At 47.4% G+C, this 19186-nt stretch overlaps 1 protein-coding gene across 5 annotated transcripts in view; it reads left to right on the top strand.

Annotated features, from left to right (window-relative positions):
• SLC24A4 (solute carrier family 24 member 4) overlaps positions 1–18165 on the top strand; it is a 56030-nt gene extending 37865 nt beyond the window's left edge. For all 5 annotated transcript variants that reach the window (XM_028496348.2, XM_028496345.2, XM_028496346.2 and 2 more), the window contains 5 exons: positions 5801–5967; positions 10458–10572; positions 14872–14984; positions 15416–15481; positions 16716–18165. In XM_028496348.2, the coding sequence (XP_028352149.1) occupies positions 5801–5967; positions 10458–10572; positions 14872–14984; positions 15416–15481; positions 16716–16868 (614 nt within the window). In that variant the 3' untranslated portion in view covers positions 16869–18165. The remainder of the gene's footprint in view (positions 1–5800; positions 5968–10457; positions 10573–14871; positions 14985–15415; positions 15482–16715) is intronic.
• The last annotated feature ends 1021 nt before the right edge of the window (positions 18166–19186 follow it).

The raw sequence follows: 19186 nt of genomic DNA, 5'->3' as shown, positions 1-19186 counted from the left end.
GTGGCTTCTCTTGTTGCGGAGCACCGGCTCTAGGCACGTGGGCTTCAGTAGTTGTGGCACGTGGGCTCAGTAGTTGTGGCTCGTGGGTTCTAAAGCGCAGGCTCAGTAGCTGTTCTAAAGCACAGGCTCACACAGTCTTAGTTGCTCTGTGGCATGTGGGATCTTCCCAGACCAGGGCTCGAACCCATGTCCCCTGCATTAGCAGGCGGATTCTTAACCACTGCGCCACCAGGGAACTCCTCTTTATATATTCTGAACACTAGATATTTTGAGTTAATTTTTGTATATGGTATGAGGTAGGGGTCCAATTTCATTCTTTTGCATATCTGTATAGTTGTCCCAACACAATTTGCTAAAAAAATTACTATTTCCCTATTGAATTGTTTTGACACTGTTGTTAAATATCAATTCACCTTAAATGTATGGGTTTATTTCTGGACTGTAAATTCTGTTTCATTGTTCTATATATCCTTAGGCCAGTAGCACATGCTCTTGATTACTGTAGCTTTGTAAGTAAGTTTAAAATTCAGAGCCTGTAAGTTTTCCAACTTCATTATTTTTTCAAGATTGGTTTGGCTGTTCTGGGTCTCTTGCATTGCCATATGAATATTAGAATTAGCTCATCAGTTTCTGCAAAAATGTCAGCTGGGGGCTTCCCTGGTGGCGCAGTGGTTGCGCGTCCGCCTGCTGATGCAGGGGAACCGGGTTCGCGCCCCGGTCTGGGAGGATCCCACGTGCCGCGGAGCGTCTGGGCCCGTGAGCCATGGCCGCTGAGCCTGCGCGTCCGGAGCCTGTGCTCCGCAACGGGAGAGGCCACAGCAGAGGGAGGCCCGCATACCACAAAAAAAAAAAAAAATGTCAGCTGGGATTTTAGGAGGGATTGCATTGAATCTGTAGTTCAGTTTGGGGAGTATTTCCATCTTAACAATATTAAGTCTTTCAATCCATGTACAAGATGTCTTTCCATTTATTTAAGTCTTTAATTTCCTTCAACAATGTTTTTTAGTTTTCAGCATACTAATCTTCTGTTGTATTTATTCCTATGTATCCTATGTATTTTTTTTCTTTTTGATGCTATTGTAAATGGAAATTGTTTGCTTAATTTCATGTTTTTGATGTTCATTGTTAGTGTATAGAAATACAACTGAATTTTGCATATTGATCTTGTATCTTGCAGCTTGGCTGAATTTGTTTCTTAGTTCTAACAGTTTGTGTGTGTGTGTGTGTGTGTGCGCGTGTGTGTGTGTGTTCCTTAGAATGCTCTCTATACAAGATCATACCATCTACAAACAGGGATAGTTTTATGTCTTCCTTTACAATCTGAATGACTTTTACTTTTACTTATTTTCCTTGTCTACTGTTCCTGGCTCAAACCTCCAAAACAATGTTGAATAGAAATGATAAGAGCAGATATCCTCATCTTGTTGAAGGCTTTCAGCCTTTCACCATTAAGTATGATGTTAGCTGTGGGGTTTTTATAGATGCCCTTTATCAGGCTAAGGAAATTTTCTATTCCTAGTTTGTTAAGGGTGTTGGATTTTGTCAAATGACCTTTTTGCCTCAATTGGGATGATCGTGCCATTTTGTCCTTTATTCTATTAATGTGGTGTATTGCATTGATTGAATTTCATATGTCAAACCAACCTTACATTCCTGGGATAAATCCCCCTTGGTCGTGGTGTATAATCCTTTTTATGTGTTGCTGGATTCAGTTTGCCAGAATTTTGTTAAGGATTTTTGCATTCGTATTCATAAGGGATATTGGTCTGTAGTGTTGTTTTCTCTTGATGTCTGGGTTTGGTATCAGGGTATTACTGGCTTCATAGAGCAAATTAGGAAATGTTCCCTCCTTCTTTATCTTTTGGAAGAGTTTTATGAAGGACTCATGCTAATTCTTCTTTAAACATTTGGTGGAAATACCCATGAAACCATCTGGTCCTGGCTTTACTTTAAAGGAAGCTTTTCTGATTACTGTTTCAGTCTCTTGTTATATGTCTATTCAGATTTTCTATTTATTTTTGAGTCACTTTTGGTAGTTTCTGTCTTTGTGGGATTTTTTTCTGTTTCACCTAGGTTATCTAATTTGTTGGCACACTGTTGTTCATAGTATTCCTTAATAATTCTTTTTATTTCTGTAAGGTCCTTAATGGAGTCCCTCTTTCATTCCTGTTGTTAGTAATCTGAGTCTTCTCACTTTTTTTCTTGGTCAGTCTAGCTAAAGTTTTGTCAATTTTGTTGATCTTTTTAAGAACCAGCGTTTAGTTTACTTGATTCTGGGTTTTGTTGTTTTTCTATTTCACTTACTTCTACTTCAATCTTGATTATTTTCTTTCTACTTTTTTTGAACTTAATTGGATCTTTTTGTTTTTTAGGGTAGAAAGTTAGGTCATTGATTTAAGTTCTTTCCTCCTTTTTAATATAGGAATTTACAGCTGTAAATTTCTCTCTAAGCACTGCTTTCACTGCATTCCATAAGTTTTGGTATGTTATGCTTTCATTTTCATTCATCTCAAAGTATTTTCTAATTTCCCTTGTGATTTCTTCTTTGACCCATTGGTTGTTTAGGAATGTGTTATTTAATATCTACATATTTGTAAATCTTCCAGTTTTCCTTCTGTTACTGCTTTCTAATTTCTTTCCAATGTGGAATGGTTGTAGAATATACTTTGCATGATTGAAATCCTTTTAAATTTATTGGTGCTTGTTTTATGACCTAACATATGGTCTATCCTGCAGAATGTTCCATTTGAACTTGAAAAGAAGGTATATTCTTCTTGAATGTATATATTAATGTTTTTCATCAGATTTGGAAAGTTCTTGAGCATGAGTTCTTCAAGTATTCTTCCTGCCCCTTTTTCTCTCTCCTCTCCTCTCTTTCTGATACTCCCATTATGCATATGTTGGCATGTTGGATGGTGTGCCACAGGTCTTTGAGGCACAGTTCATTTTTATTCACTCGTTTTCTGTTCCTGACACTAGATAATCTCAGTTCACCTATCTGCAAGGTCACTGATGTTTTCCTTCTTCCTTTTCAGATCTGCTATTGAGCCCCTCTAGTAAAATTTTCATTTTAGTTATTGCACTTCTCAATTCCAGAATTTCTGTCAGCTCTTTTTTATAAGTTTTACTTCTTTATTGATACTCTCTGATGAGAAATCATTCTCATACTTCCCTTTTGTTTTTGAGACATTTTAAAAACTTCTTTGTGCATATTTAAAAATAGCTGATTTAAAGCCTTTGTCCAGTAAATCCAATATCTGGAATTCCTCAGAGATGGTTTCTATTGACTGCATTTTTTCCATGTATAAGCCATACTTTCTTGTTTCTGTGCATGCCTTGTAATTTTTGTTGTTGAAACTGGACATTTAAAATAATATATTTATTAATCTTTTCCTCCCTTTATGAATTGTTAAATAAAAATACCAGTGAAAAACTTAAAAATAAATAAATAAAATAATATAATGTGGAATAAGAAGAAGAAGAAGAAATCACATCTTTCCCCTTCCCAGGACTATTTGTTGTTACTTTATTGTTGTTGTTTGTTTGGTGACTTCTCTAATTCTGTAAAATCTATATTCTTTGTTGCCTGACCACTGAAATATCTGTGAGGTTAGCCTAAGGTCATCTAATGATTGCACAGAGATTTCTTTAGATGCCTGGGTCGAAACAAGTCTCCCAGTCTTTGCTGATGGGCTCTGTGTGTGTCTGGGGGCACGCCTTTAACACCCAGGCAGGCAGTTTACAACTCCACCTTGGCCTTTACTTCTTGTTTTCTCAGAGTCTCAGTTTTAGGCAGAAGTGAAAGCTTAGGACGTTCTCAAGTCTTTCCTGAGCCTGAAAATAAAGCTGGGAACAGCCCTATGCATGCTCATGGACTTTCAGATTCCCAGAACTATGTGGGAGCTTTTCCAGGCCCTCTATGGATATCTCATTACCAGCTTTTCCTTTTAATCTTTTTCATTAACCTATTGTTTGTCCAACTGTTATCCACCACCTCAGGCTGCACAATTTTCCACAAGTGCCCCTGGCTGTTTTCAACAAATGCCCTCAAGAAAAAGGCTATTCATACTGGGTGAGCTCTGATTCAGGTAAAATAAAGACAGCCTTGAAAGTGGGGTCTTCCAGGAAACCAGTAGACAGGGCAGACAATGCCAATCCTCTGGGAATGGACTTGGAAGGAGCTCTAATCCTGTTCTACCCTTTCTGGTGGATGCCAGGCTACTGGTTTTTCAAGGCTACTCAAAAGCTAATGAAAGGGAATGAAAACAGGGCAAGTTAAAATTCTGTATAAAGTTCACTGTTCTTACTAATACCCAGCCAATTTTCTTAAATAAACACTCCCTGGATTGCTACAAGGCTTTGGTTAATTTCCCGAGTTCTAAAACAAGTTGAGGGGCTTTCCTGGTGGCTCAGTGGTTAAGAATCCACCTGCCAATGCAGGGGACACGGGTTCAAGCCCTTGTCCGGGAAGATCCCACATGCCGCGGAGCCACTAAGCCCGTGCGCCGCAACTACTGAGCCTGTGCTCTAGAGCCCGTGAGCCACAACTACTGAAGCCTGCGTGCCATAACTACTGAAGCCCGTGTGCCACAACTACTGAGCTTGCGCTCTAGAGCCCGCAAGCCACAACTACTGAGCCCACGTGCCACAGCTACTGAAGCCCGCGTCCCACGAGCCACAGCTACTGAAGCCCGCGTGCCTAGAGCCCGTGCTCTGCAACAAGAGAAGCCACCGCAATGAGAAGCCCGCGCACCGCAACGAAGAGTAGCCCCCGCTCGCCTCAACTAGAGGAAGCCCATGCGCAGCAACAGAGACCCAACACAGCCAAGAATAAATAAAATAAATAAATTTTAAAATAAATAAATAAATAAAATAAAACAAGTTGACTCTGACCATTTTTGCTAGTGTTCTCATTGCTTTTATGGAGAAGAGGATTTTCAGAGGTCCTTCCTCCACCATTTCCTTGGCATCACCCACAAGCCTATCTTGAGCTTGCGTGTGCTCAGAATACCCAGTGGCTTATTGAGGCCACTATGCTTGCACTCAGTGGCTTTTGAGGCCACTTCTCCGCTGTTGAATTGTTTGCGGATTCCCTTGGTAGCGGCCAGCGAGGTCATGCCTGCCAGCAGGACACCACATTTTAGTCTTGCATCTGCCACTGGCTATGTGACCTTGGAGCAAAGGAGCTGAGAGTTCCAGAGCACCTGCTGTGCCAGGCTCTTTGCGCTGGCTGTTTTATGTGCATTGTATCATGTCATTTTTGCAAGAACCAAGAAAGAGATAATGTTCCCGTTTAACAGGTGAAGAAACTACTAAGATGCCAAATGCTTAGCACTATCCCTGCTACACACAGCAAATATTCCCTGCATCAACTATTGTGCTGTTGTTACTTACAGCTGTTATTGTCAGAGGAGGAAGTGGAGTTGAGAGGATTGCTCAAGGTCATTTGAATTCCAGCCCAGGTCTGTCTCCAAAGCCTAGCCGTGTATTCCACATCCCCATTCCAGCTGCCCTGTGCAAATCTGTTTCAGCTCTCGGTCTCACTTTCCTCATCCTGTCAAATAAAGGATTTGGACCGACAGAGGTTATTCAATCAACAAACACTTAACTGTCTTGCTAAGATCGCTTCCAGGTTGACAGTATGAAGGTGTGTGATTCTGTGAAGTCCGTTGCCAGGAGTCACATTCGTAGCATTCTCTTGTTTGGCTTGAAAAAATAAACCACGGGTAGACTGGCAGGTGTGTAACCCAGTGTGTGTTTCTCTCCTCCTCCCTTCTGGCTCCACCCCATCCCTCTGCAGAGGCAAGAGGGGACAAAGCCAAGTGGGTGCTGACCTGGCCGCTCATCTTCCTCCTATGCATCACCATCCCCAACTGCAGCAAGCCCCGCTGGGAGAGGTTCTTCATGCTCACCTTCGTCATTGCCACGCTGTGGATCGCCGTCTTCTCCTACCTGATGGTGTGGCTGGTGAGTGGCAGGAGTGGGGGTGGACCGTACGGACAGCTCCTGCCCGGCACCTGCCAGCGGTGGGAGAGCTGGTGTCAAGAGCACGCTCAGACGCTGCTATGCCACCTTCGGCAAGTCGCCTACCTTAACAGACCTTGGCTTATTTCTCAGTAGGAAGGGGTTTCAGCAGAAGTGCGTGGTGCTGTGCTGTGCATCAGGGATACCCAGATGGACACAGCATGGTCCGTGGTGGCCATAGGAGGCAGATGAACCTTCACACGAGCAGCCTGGGACACGCCGCCCTGGCGTGATGGGAAGAGGAATATGGGGGTGGTGGGAAGTCTCTGTAAGAAGCTCTGGAGGGCTAATCTCTAGGCTTCCCTCCTTTTCAGTGTCCGTAGGGGAATGTGATGGAGACTGGAGTCAATGGGAGACAAACACAAGGCAGCCCTTTCCATGCCCCCTGCCAAGGGATGCTCCTCTCCCCTTACTATGTCCAGGCACAGATATAAACTTTAGGTAGACTCTCTAGTCCTCATAACAACCCGATGGGGTAAGCCGTTTTATTATGCCAGTTTTACAGATGAGCAAACTCAGGGCTAGAGACTCAGTCATTTGCCCAATTAGTTACACAATTAGCAACTATTGCACAATTAGTTACACAGCTAGTAAGTTCTAGAGTTGGGGTTAGAACCCAGGTATTGGTCTCCAGAGTCCAGGATCTCAACTACTCTCCTGAACGCCTCTCAGTTTGTTACTGGAATCTTCAGGTGCCGTTAGGACTAAAGATGTTCAGGCAGAGAGGCTTTGGTGTAGCTCCTCTGGCCACACGTGACAGCTGCCTGTAAAAACCTTTCACTGGCTGGGCAGGGCCAAGCAGGAGCCCCTTCCGCCTCACTCTGCATCACCCTGTGGGGTCCCTCCTCTTTCCCTCCCCTCCCCTCACCGGGGGAGCCCGGGAACAAGGAGAGAAATAGGTACAGGACCTCTGCATTTCTATTGGGAAGCTCCCCTGTCAGCCACTCACACCTCAGTGGTATGCATGTAACCATTTCACTCTCATCCTAACACCTGATGTCTCCTCACACCTAACACATAGGGCAAGGTTGTCTTGGTTTCAGAGACCCAGGCGCCCCCTTTCCCTTAACCCCAGGGAAGCAGTTTGGTGGGGAGTGAAGAGCCGTGGGGTCACATGGGAATGAATGTGAATCCTGGTTCTCCGCCTGTGAGCCGTGAAACCTGGGTAGGTGACTCAGCTTCCATGAGCCATGGTCGCCCCCTCTGCGAAATGGACTGGTTATTGGGAGAATGAAAGGTCTCTGTTCAGGCATCAGGTCTGAGCTTGCAGCATAGCAAATTGATCATAAATATCAGCCATGTTCACCATGAGATGCAGCCAACACTGTTTCCACGCTTGTTCAGATAGAGGTTTAAATCCCCTTAGATGCTGGTGTGTGTGGGTGTGTGTGCGCGCACGTGTGTGCGTGTGTGTGCGCACGTGTGTGCATGTGTGTGCACATGTGTGTGCGCGTGCGTGTGTGTGTTTAGGAAGAAGAGTTGGAGATAGCTACTATCCAAACCCCCCAGAAAAGGATGGCAATCAGACACAGTGAAAACTGGCCTCAAAATGAACTGAATTTGCAAACTTAAATTTTTCTGAATAGGGTTAAAGGCCAGCTCCTCTTTACATTTGATAAAAGGGTCCAGCTATTTCTCTTACTAAAGTGCATTCCCCAAACGACATTGCTAGTGAAAAAAGTATTTCATGACATTTGAGTGGGTGTGAGAATTAGGGAAGATCAAATTAATGAATGTTTGAAATTTGTCTCTTCTCTAATTAATGAAAACAGCAGTATTATGAAATCAGTTCTACTCATTAGCAGTGAGGTAGGACGTTTAATAACACTCCCATCCCCCCGACCTTGACTTACAAACCCCACTCTCACTTCTTAAAGCAGACTCTTGGCAGTGGCTTGGCGGGAGATACAGGAACCACCTTGCTGGGGCACTCTTGCCGGGGGTTTTGAACTTCAGCTGGCCTCAATTTGAGGTGATTGACTGGCCTCCACAGTAGAAAATGGTAAAGACAACAGTGCCACATTAGCCTGATTTCTACTGAAGAAAGATGTGCCTGCCTGGGGGCCCTGCTCTTACTTTCCTCATGTCCTGATGGGGGCGCCAGGGAGCAGTGACGTCTCACCTGCCCACACCTTACCCCAGCCACCCTTCACATCTCTCACCCGCAAAGCTTTGCGGAAAACGATTCTTGAGTGTCAGTGCCAAAAGGGAGAGACCTCCAAAATGGGTCATCCTGTCCAGCACCTTTGCCCAACTGGGGAGGTGAAAACCAAGGAGGCGGCATGACTTCCACAAGGTCAAGCAGATGGTCAGCCCAGCTCTGGACTCGCCTCTGCTTCCCTTTCTGAAGCCCAAGCATCAGGAGGGCTCAGAGGGCCCAGGGCTGGAGTCCAAGGCAAAGCCACACTCACGTAGCATCTCTGGTCCTGAACATTTGGAGAGTGTGTGCACGCACACAAAACCAACCTTCTGTCCTCCCAGTCTCTGGCTTCTTAGCCATGTAGTTCAGTAATTTAAGAAAAAAAAAAAAAAAAAAAAGGAAGCATCCCCAGTATTGCCAGAATAACCCAGTCTCCTATACTTATGACATCTGGCATCACCCATTAAAAACATGTCATCCACAGCCCGGCCGGTCTTGTGGAGACCTCCTTCACGGCCAGCATGGGTTAAGCATTGATGGATCGATCAGCTGCGTGGTTTTGGTGTCCTCAGTGTCTCTCTTCTTTTACAGCCCAGGGCAGGCCAGTCAGTGTGTGCTCTGCTCCGCACCTGGTGATGCTGAGCTGAGCACTGTGTTTTGAGGGTGGAGCATCTTCAAACCCATCTGCAAAGCTTGGTCCTAAGAGGGATATCATTTTAGTCCATGAGCTCTGACGACATTCCAGGGCTGAGCTTTGCCCTTAGAAAGCACACTTCATCTGGGTCTGGTCACCCTAATTTTCTCTGCCCCCAGAGATTGCAAGACGAGTGATTGAAAGAGAAAGGAAACATACATCTGTGAATGTCTTGCACAGACCAGGCACTGTCACCTCATATTTTCTCACTTAATCCTCATTTAAAAGTCCATTTTACAGATGAGGGAGCTGAGGCTCAGAGAAGCAAACCAGCTTATCCTAAGTCACCCAACCATTTGCTGGGATTGGAGCCATCAGCCAAGATGCGAACAACCCTAAGAGATGCCACTGTTCCCGTTTTCTAGATGGGGAGGTGAGCCAGGACTAATGGGTGTTTTGAATGGGGTTGTCCAAGTACTTTCTAGGGCTTTCCATCTGGCTGCTGCTCAGGGCCCAGCCACCTCCCAAGTGTCAGGCATTTATTAGAGGTCTGTGTGGCCATGCCTCAAGATCCTTAAAAGCCTGCGAATCCTTTGATCCAACAGTTCTGTATCTTGGAACTTATCCTAAGGATATAGCAAGATGAGATCCCAGAGAAGTTCACACAAGACGGCATGACAGCGAGGTTGGAGCGCAGCCTTCAGAGTTGGAAGACTTGGCCTGGGGTCCCTGCCCCTACTGCTCACCGGCTTCGTGCCCACGTGCATTGTAACTTAACCCCTCTGATCCTCATTTCCCTGGGCATAATAACAGTGCCTCTCTCACCAGTGGGTGCTGAATGATAAAGAGTACCTGAGACTGTGAAAGTAAAACACCTGGAGAGGACCTGGTACACAGTAGGTGCTCATTAAATGTTACTTGTTACCATACAGTGATATTGTAAGAGCAAAAACAGAAACCACTTCCCTATTCACCAGTGACGGATTGGTGAACACTTTAAAGCCATGCAGTGGAATCCATGCGTCAGTTTAAGATAATGTTATAGATGAGTATTTGAGTTGGAAAGATATTCACAATGTATTATTACATGTAATAAATAGCTGCAAAATATAGGTCGGTGCTATAATCTGATTTTATTTTTTGTCTAATACACACACCAAAAAGAAGGTCAAGGTATATTCTAAAGCAGGGGTTTTCAAATGTGATTCCCAGACCAGCAGCCTCAGGGTCCCAACCACCTGGGAACTTGTTAGGAATGCAGATTCCTGGGCTTCACCCCAGACCTCCTGAATCAGAAACTCTGGGGGTGGGACCTGGAAATCTTATTTTAACCAGCTCACCGGAGAATTTCCTACATGTTCAAATTTGAGAATCATGGGCTGATGCAAAGTGTTAATAGTTGTTGTCTGAGGGTCTTGAGAAATGGTAGGTGATTTTTACTTTCATCTTACTTTATTTTCTAAACTTTTTAAAACAGTAAACACGTATTATGTAATCTGGAAAAAAGAACATGCAAAAGATGGTTTTAAAATAAAACCGTATTCCAGGTTTTTCTGTTGGATATAGCAGTACTGTGTATAAGTTAAAAACACTCAGATATAAGCACATTTTCCAGGGGTGCTCCTCTGTGAGTTGATATTTCCCCCGACTCTTCTGCAGGTGACTATTATTGGATACACCCTTGGAATCCCTGATGTCATCATGGGCATTACTTTCCTTGCAGCAGGTACAAGCGTTCCAGACTGCATGGCCAGCTTAATTGTGACGAGACAAGGTATGGATCACGCCTCAGCCCTGACAGCATTCAGCGGGCCCCTACCCCGAGCCCGAGTTACAGTTCGTGGCTCTCATGACTGGCAGTCGTTACATCCTGCTCTGAAGGAAACTGTGACAACTGGAAAGCATCATGTATTAGATTCCGTCCATGGAGAGAATACTACCAAGATCAACTCCTCCAGACCTCTAGAAGCATTTGTGTGGAGTTGTATAAAAATGGACTTGTTCTGGGAGTTCCCTTAGTGGTTAGGGTTCCAGGCTTTCACTGCTGGAACTGAGATCCCACAAGCTGCGCCACGTGGCCAAAGGAAAAAAAAAAAAAGGATGAACTTGTTCCGGCATCACCAATGTGAGATTGAGCAGAGCTGGAGCCCAGACTTTTTATAGCAAATGCAATAGTAATGAGAAATGTTCTGATCCCGGGAAAGCCAAGCGGGGATATCCTGTATCTCCAACTATTTTCCAATTCTCCTTCAGAATTCTAGACCTTATGTAATGGTATGGTTTGCTTGGCGGTTTTTCTTGGGAGCTAAGGGCCATGGGGTAAGCAAGGTGAGGAATACCAGTACGCTCTTTGATGACAGAACAAAAGAGCTGTAAAGAGCCAGCCTTCCTTTACCGCTCCCTTTCTACCAGTGAGATAGCATCCAAGCCCGGACCTCCACAGATCTTCCTCTGTAGATGGAAATTTGAAAGTATGGGGGGCAGGATGGGCAAATAATGGAGTGGAATCTCAGAGGAGACAGGAGAGGAGAGCAGAGTCCAGAGAGAAACTTGGTTTGGAAAGAAGGAAAAAGTTTTATTTCTTCAAGATAAAAGAAAGGGTTGATTAGTTGGTCAGTCAGTCCTGAGAAAACACGAATTGAGGGGAAGGGAAGGGTGGGGGGTATGTTTGGCAGTAGGCTGGAGCCTTGTGGAGAATGGGGACAGTTGGGGACAGCAGCCGCCCCCCCCCCCCCAGAGGGTTTGGAATTGAATTGAGTGACCTTTGAGGTGAGTGTATTCATTTCCCAGGGCTGTCATAACAAAAGTACACCAACTGGGTGGCTTAAAACAACAGAAATGGATTCTCTCACAGTTCTGGAGGCTAGAAGTCCAAAATCAAGATGTCGGCAGGACCGTACTCTCTCTGAAGGTTCTAGGGAGGATCCTTCCTTGTTCTCTCCCAGCTTCAGGTGGTTGCCAGGAATCCTTGGCTTGTGGCTGCATCCGTCCAGTCACTGCCTGTGTCTTCATGTGGTATAATTCCCTCTGTGTGTGTTTGTCCAAACTTCCTGCTTCTTATAAGGACACCAGTCATTGTATTAGGTCCCACCCTAATTCCTTATGACCTCATTTTAACTGGATCACATCTGCAAAGACTTTATTTGCAAATAAGGTCACATTCACAGGTTTCGGGTGGACATGGGGGCGGGGCACTCTCCAACCCAGTACAATGAGTAAAAGGAAAGCCCATGAGCGCCTAGGGCCTGGCCCATGTTCAGTGGCGTGAATTTGGGTGGGATTCCGGCATGAATTTGAGGTCATACCAGCTCCAACAGCACACAGATGAGAGATCACAAGTTCATCCAGAGCTGGGTTTGGCTGGGTGGACACAATGGAAGGTCAAGGAGGCAAAAGAATGTGCCATTTAGGGGCTTCCCTGGTGGCGCACTGGTTGAGAGTCCGCCTGCCGATGCAGGGGACACGGGTTCGTGCCCCGGTCCGGGAGGATCCCACGTGCCGCGGAGCGGCTGGGCCCGTGAGCCATGGCCGCTGGGCCCGTGAGTCCTGAGCCTGTGCTCTGCAACGGGAGAGGCCACAACGGTAAGAGGCCTGCGTACCGCAAAAAAAAAAAAAAAAGAATGTGCCATTTAAACAGCTGGCCTTGGAGTCCAAGCTAGTGGGTCGGGGGTGGGGGTCATGATACTAGAAGATTCAGGGCTTGGAGGGGAGGGTCCCAATGAGGTCAAAGGGGCTCTGGAGGAACAAGGACAGGCGGGGACATCATCTCAGAGTGGCTCCTGTGAGATGTAGAACGCAGAAACAGGAGGGGTGAGGCGGGGGCGGGAGTGTAGAGTTGTCGTGAGGGTGACGCTGACGTGATTGGCAGAGGATCCAGCCTGGACGGATTCTTTATGGCGGAGGATACAGAGACCTCTGTTCGGACGGAGTCCATCGCACAAGGCAGGAGCCGTGCGGTGAGCTCTAACACAGAGGCTCTCTGCATCCCCTGCTCCCTGAAGGCTCGCAGCCCAGAGCGTGGTCCAGGCCGCAGCATCGGCTTGAGAGAAATGCAGACTCTCAGGCCCCGTCCCAGCCCCACTGAATCAGAGTCTGCTTTTTTTTAAAGATAATTTTTATAACTTTATTTTTTTAAATTTAAATTTATTTATTTATTTATTTATTTTAATTTTGGCTGCGTTGGGTCCTCGTTGCTGTGCACGGGCTTTCTTTTAGTTGCGGCGAGGCGGGGGCTACTCTTCGTTGCGGTGCACGGACTTCTCATTGCGATGGCTTCTCTTGTTGCGGAGCCCGGGCTCTAGGCGCGCGGGCTTCAGTAGTTGTGGCTCGCGGGCTCTAGGGCACAGGCTCAGTAGTTGTGGCGCACGGGCTTAGTTGCTCCGCGGCATGTGGGATCTTCCCAGACCAGGGCTCAAACCCGTGTCCCCTGCATTGGCAGGTGGATTCTTAACCACTGCGCCGCCGGGGAAGCCCCCAGAGTCTGCTTTTCAGCAAGGCCCCCAGTGAATCGTGTGCTCTTGAATTTTGAGAAGTGCTGCCGTAAGATTCCTCAGAGGGCAGTGCCTGCACAGAGCAGGCAGTCACACCTGAGAAGCTCTCCTCTCTCTTCTCCCAAACCTGGGCATCTTTGTGCCTCCTGACCCATCCGGCTAGTGCCTGCCTCCTCACCAGGGGCAACTAGCTGGTCCAAAACAGTTGCTACTCGTTCCTGTTTCACAAAATCCTGGGACACTGGAAGGCGGGTTTCCCAGAGGTACCGCCCCCCAATAGGACTCAGCTGCTGAGATTTTGAAGGCACTCAGATCAGTGCCCAGGCAGGCAGGGAGGGAGCTGTGAGGCCCTTGAGGGAGGCATTGTGTCCTGGAGGTCAGCGGATGACAGCAACAGGGCGGGAGGAAGTGGCCTGGCTATACTAGGGGGGCAGGAGGTCAGATGGAGGTGAGGCAGTCGTCCGGATGCTCTTCTGAGTCTCTGCGAGCTTCTCAATGACCAAGGCAATTTTATGGGCACAGGCATGTGTGTTTCAGGCTTGTTCATTCCACGGACGTTTGTTTGTGGCCAGATTATGACAGTCGTGTCGATTTAGGGCTAAGGGGCCAGGTGAAAACAGGTTTCAGCCCACAGGAGTCTTATTTGTAAAAGTTTGTTTACTAACTTTTGATACCTCTCAAGTTATTAATTTCCTAAGACTGTGTGGCTTTCATGAGACTGGACAGTGGGGCGGGAGAGGGAAGGTGGTGACACGATCCCTCACCTCTAAGATGCTTCTAGTCTGGTTGGGGGGAAAAAGTTCACTCTTGGGAGACCACCCAGGCATAAAACCTGATGCCCTGTCATCTGGGTCAAGGCTGTGGTGCCATCACCTGGGTCACAAGTGTACACTGAGGATGAGGCCCCTTCCCTCCCAGAGCACCTGGGAGGCTCAAATAAGAAGCACATAGTGGGTCCTCCCAAAACACCGGCTGACACCCCTGGCAGCAGGAATAATGAAGGGCTCTGGATTAGTTTCCTAGGTCGGCTGTAACTACCACAAACTGGGAGACGGGAAAACAGAAACTGACTGTCCCACAGTCTTGGAGGTTAGAAGTCTGAGATCAAGGGGTCAGAAGAGTTGGTTCTTTCTGTCTGTTCCGGGCCCCTCTCCCTGGCTTGCAGATGGCTGTCTTCATGTTCAGATGGAGAGCTCCCCCTGTGCCTGCCTATGCCCTAACATCCCCTTTTAATGAAAACACCAGTCATATTGGATTAGGATCCACCCTAAGGACCTCATTTTAACTTGATTACCCCGGAAAGACCCTGTCTCTGGATAAGGTCACATTCTGAGGTATTGGGGGTTAGGACCCCAACATATGAATCTTGGGGGGGGGGTCACAATTCAACCCACTACAGGCCTCACATGTAAGACTTCATGAAGCGAGTGGATCTTAGTCCTCATTAAAAGGTTTTAGAAATGTGGGGTCCATGAGGGAGGAATTCCTTTCTAAGGAATAACACTGATGGAACAGTTATGGGACGGAACAGGGGTTTCCAGCAACCTGCTCTTAATGCATGACATGTCGATTGTCCCCTGCAGGCCTTGGTGACATGGCGGTCTCTAACACCATAGGAAGCAACGTGTTTGACATCCTCGTGGGACTCGGCGTACCCTGGGGGCTGCAGACCATGGTTATTAATTATGGATCCACGGTACGTTCGTCTCCCTTCCTTAGTGAGATGACGCCAGGCACATGCGCTTTACAGGGAGTGGTAGTGGTGTTGGCCCTGTGCCAGCCAAGGGCTGCAGGGGATGCACTGCCCCCTTCTCCTTGGCACGCTGGCAGCCACTTTGTGCAAAGGCGTCCCGAGCAGCCTGGGCAGTGCCTGCAGGAGGCAGCCCGTGTTTGCCCTGCACTCACGGGTGCTTCGGCCCTGTGTCTCTGCCCACCAGCATGCCTGTCCCCTCCTAGTTCATTTCCTCAGATGAGCAGAGACCTGAATCCATGGCCGCGTGCTCACCGTGAACACCCACCTGTGGCTTCCAGATAAGGGAGGGGATAAGCCCGAGCACACTGGACTCCCAGAACGGATGGGGGCCTGAAGAGCCCAGAGGTTCAGGGCATGTGTGTTTGTTTTTCCAGGTGAAGATCAACAGCCGGGGTCTGGTCTACTCCGTGGTGTTGCTGCTGGGCTCTGTTGCTCTCACCGTGAGTTTTTGCAATTCCAAAATAGAAGCCTCACACATACATCATTTCCTCTGATTGTGCAGAGTCTCTGAATCCCCTCCCCCTTCCCCTTGGCAGTGAGGGGTAAAGCAGTAAAAACATATAAATTCACAGATAGCCCCAGAAACAGTTTCTGCCAAGAATGTTGGCCCCAAACACTGCACTTTTCCCTGAGCCACTAAGAAGTCCCTAGAGGAAGTGAGTTACATTTCCTCTCTTCTCGCTGCCCGGTCTGTCTCCTCTCACTAGTACCAGTAGGAGACAAGTCCTCCCCCAGCCCATCTGAGCTGATGTGGGGGCCTGATGGTCAGGTCTCGGGGCTGGCACACCGTGATACTGAGGTCTCCTCCCTCCGCATGCCCCAAACCGTGCTAACTCTACCTCTGCTTACTGTATTCCATCCTTACAAGCACCTGATGACATTCTACTTTGCAGAAGTAATCAAGGCTCAGGGGTTAAGTAACTTGCCCAAGGTCACAGGGATAGGAAATGACAAAGCTGGGATTTGAACCCACACTGGTCTGTCTCTAAGGACCCATGGCATTGCTCCGATGAGGTAACTCTGATCCAACCCTTTGGAGGCCTCAATTCAGGGATAAGAAAGAAGGTTGTAAAAGGACAGGTGGGCAAGTCTGGAAAGAACATAGAAAGAGGATGTGCTCCAACCCCGTCTCCCAAACACACACACACACACACACACACGCACACGCACACGCACACGCACACACGCACACGCACACACACACACACACGCACACACACGCACACACACACACACGCAAATAGAAAGAGGTGGTCCAAGCAGAAGTTTGCCAGACGTGGGCCAGCGGGAGCCTTGGAAGTTTTGCTGGAGAAGGCTGAGGACGCCAAGTTCTGAAGCAAAGGGGAGACCCAGTGCAAGTCCCTGGTTGTCACTGAAGAAGGCCCGGGAGGGCATGTGCATCCCCAGGAAGTGGTGTACGTGCCCCGGCAGAGCCGGTGCCCTGAGGCCGGCTGCGGTGTGTGCCTGGAGTCTGCACCCTTTCATTAGACAAGCGTAAAGCCTGCAGGGCTCATTCTGATCAAACCAAGGATCTACCGGCAGCACCCCTCCGCTCTTGCCCACCTTTGGCAGAAAGTTCTGGGGTTCATCGTTCGTGTGTAGTTTTCCAATAAAAGTACCTCTTGTAGTCTTTCTCTGCCCCCCAAGCCCAACACTCACACTCTCTCCTTCCAGGTCCTCGGCATCCATCTGAACAAATGGAGGCTGGACCGGAAGCTGGGGATCTACGTGCTGGTTCTCTACGCCATCTTCTTGTGCTTCTCCATAATGATAGAGTTTAACGTCTTTACCTTTGTCAACTTGCCGATGTGCCGAGAAGACGATTAAAGCGGAGCCACTGCCCCCCTGCCCGGGAGCTCTTCTGGATCCTCCGGCGCTGGCGTCCTCCTTCGCCCCCCCTCCCCCACCACGAGTCTCTCCTGCATGGGCAGCCACCGTCTGTTCTTTCATCCACGGGAAGGAAGAGCCATCGTGGTCTTTGTATGGCCACGGGCCAGGCTGCTGGGCATCCTCCTCCTCCTTGGAGCTCTGCCCCGCAAAAGGCAAGATTCAGGGGCCGCTGTTTGAGCAACTTCGCAGCCCTCTGAGCCACCAGCCATAGGGACATGGCATGTGTCTCCTCTTTTGGACGCTTGGCTCGCAAGGACTTCTGTGTGCTGGTTGTCCTTCTGTCGCGCTGCGGCCTTGGAAATGAGGCGGGCGGTGCACACAGGGTCTCCTGTGGCAATGCAAACCAGGGGTGTTGTTCTCAAGGGTCCCCTCTGGGCCAGAGAGTGTGAGTTCCTTGGGCAGCGTGTGCTACTACGAGCCTCTGAATCCTGCTGGAGGCACTTACGGTTTGGAGGAGCAAGGCTCAACTTATTGGGAGTTTGGGGCTGTGACGGCAAACACTCCAACCCTTTTTCTGAAAAAATTGGAAGAATGGAAACAGTTGCTCACAGCAGAAGAGAGAAAACGAGTGAATATTCTTATCACTTTCATTGATGCATTCAGAGAATGAGCAATGCAACATTAAAAATAAAATGTTAGCTGTACGTCTTCATACTTGAAAAATATCATTCCGTACAAAGAACCTTGATGGGGACCAAAAAGGTAACACTTATGGAAAACAAATCCTATGTATATCGTGTTGCGTTGACACTAAGATGTTTGGTTTGGAACATAGAAAAGAGCGGAAGACTAACATCTAAACGGGTGCTAACTCAGAGACACGGTGGAGATGGCAGTTTACAGCCATTCATTCCAGACCTCCTGTGGCATGGGAAGCGCTGTCAGTTTGGGTTGGTCATTCTTTGTTAATGCTCTGCTCTCAAAACCACCCTGTTCAAAGGCCCAATTGTTTATATGCCCACCAAATTTCATAGCCTGCTGAACTGGGATGCGTGTGCCAGAAGTAATGGTTACTGACAAGAAGAGAGATTTCCTGAAAAACCACCAATTGCTCTCTGCTGAGCTGGAGGCGTGTATGAAAACGGTAACTTGGAATTTTTTTAGAGCTAAGGTTGTTGAACCTTATAGTTTGCTCCACAGGAAAGGCCAAAGATGGGAGGTTGATTCAAAAACAGATAGAAACATATTAAACAATTTCGACTGCGTCATAGCTCTCAAATATATATTAAAAAGATTTACGAACACAAACCATTCCTGGTTTCTAAAAAGAAAGCACAATTCATTTTATATAGGGGTGTTCTTTTTTTATTTTTTTAATGTTTCTATTGCAAAAGTCTATCCGATTTGATGCACTTTTAATATTGGGCTGTTTTGCACAGAGGACTGAATGGGAATGCCCCGTGATGGTGGGAGGAAGAGAGGCTTTTAGTGATTCACCGGTAATCGGTCATGGGTGATGCGTGTAAATCCACTAGCTTATCCTTTCCTCAGACACAAAGGTTGTGGCCTGCAGTGGAATTTGTGGCTGTGCTCTTTGGCGCCTCCTGAATTTCAGAAGGAGGACGTGTTCAAGCTTGTGTCTCTAAAATTCCCTTAGCGCGGGCCTAAGACATGACAACTCCATCACCAGGCTTCTCTTCTGGATCCTCATCAGTGTTAGTAGCTACGCCAAGTTAAGGCTTCTCTTTTTGTTTCTCCACTTAGATACTCGGTGGTCTTCTGGTTGAGGAGAAGGGCGATTTTCCTAAGAAATTAGCTAAGTGGGAGGCCAGGGAGCCCATTGGTTCATCAGTATAAATGTCTAGATGCAGAGGGTTTCAGAGCCCTCGGGACCCCTCTGTGCCCTCATAAAGTAGCAGCCTGGTCTTCTCCATCTAACAGACTCATCCAGGTTTCAAACTGCGTCTGTCTCTGTTTGGAGTCTCAAAACTGCCCTGTGACATAAGTAGGGATTACTGTCCCCGTTTAACAGGAAATTTAGTCTTGGAGAGGTCAGGTGACTCTAGGTCAATGGCTAGTAAGTAGCAGAACAGGGACCAAGCTCCAGGTCGCCACCCGGCTGAGCCAGTCCAGTGTGTGGCCACCCTTGGTGGGGCGAGTGTGGCTATGTCCTTGTCCTCGGGGTTGGTTGGTCCTTATTGTTTGAGTCAAAACTTCATCAAGTCTCTAATTGACATCTGGGTGCTCCAGCTCACATCCTAATATGTATCTCCATCCTGTGTCCCTATTATTTTCCAGTAAAGACCAAAAAATAT

This window comes from Physeter macrocephalus, chromosome 11 (genome assembly GCF_002837175.3).
Source record: "Physeter macrocephalus isolate SW-GA chromosome 11, ASM283717v5, whole genome shotgun sequence".
Classification (NCBI taxonomy): Eukaryota; Metazoa; Chordata; class Mammalia; order Artiodactyla; family Physeteridae; genus Physeter; species Physeter macrocephalus.
Note: the sequence above shows the minus strand (reverse complement) of the source record. Positions and strands in the feature narration are given on the sequence as shown.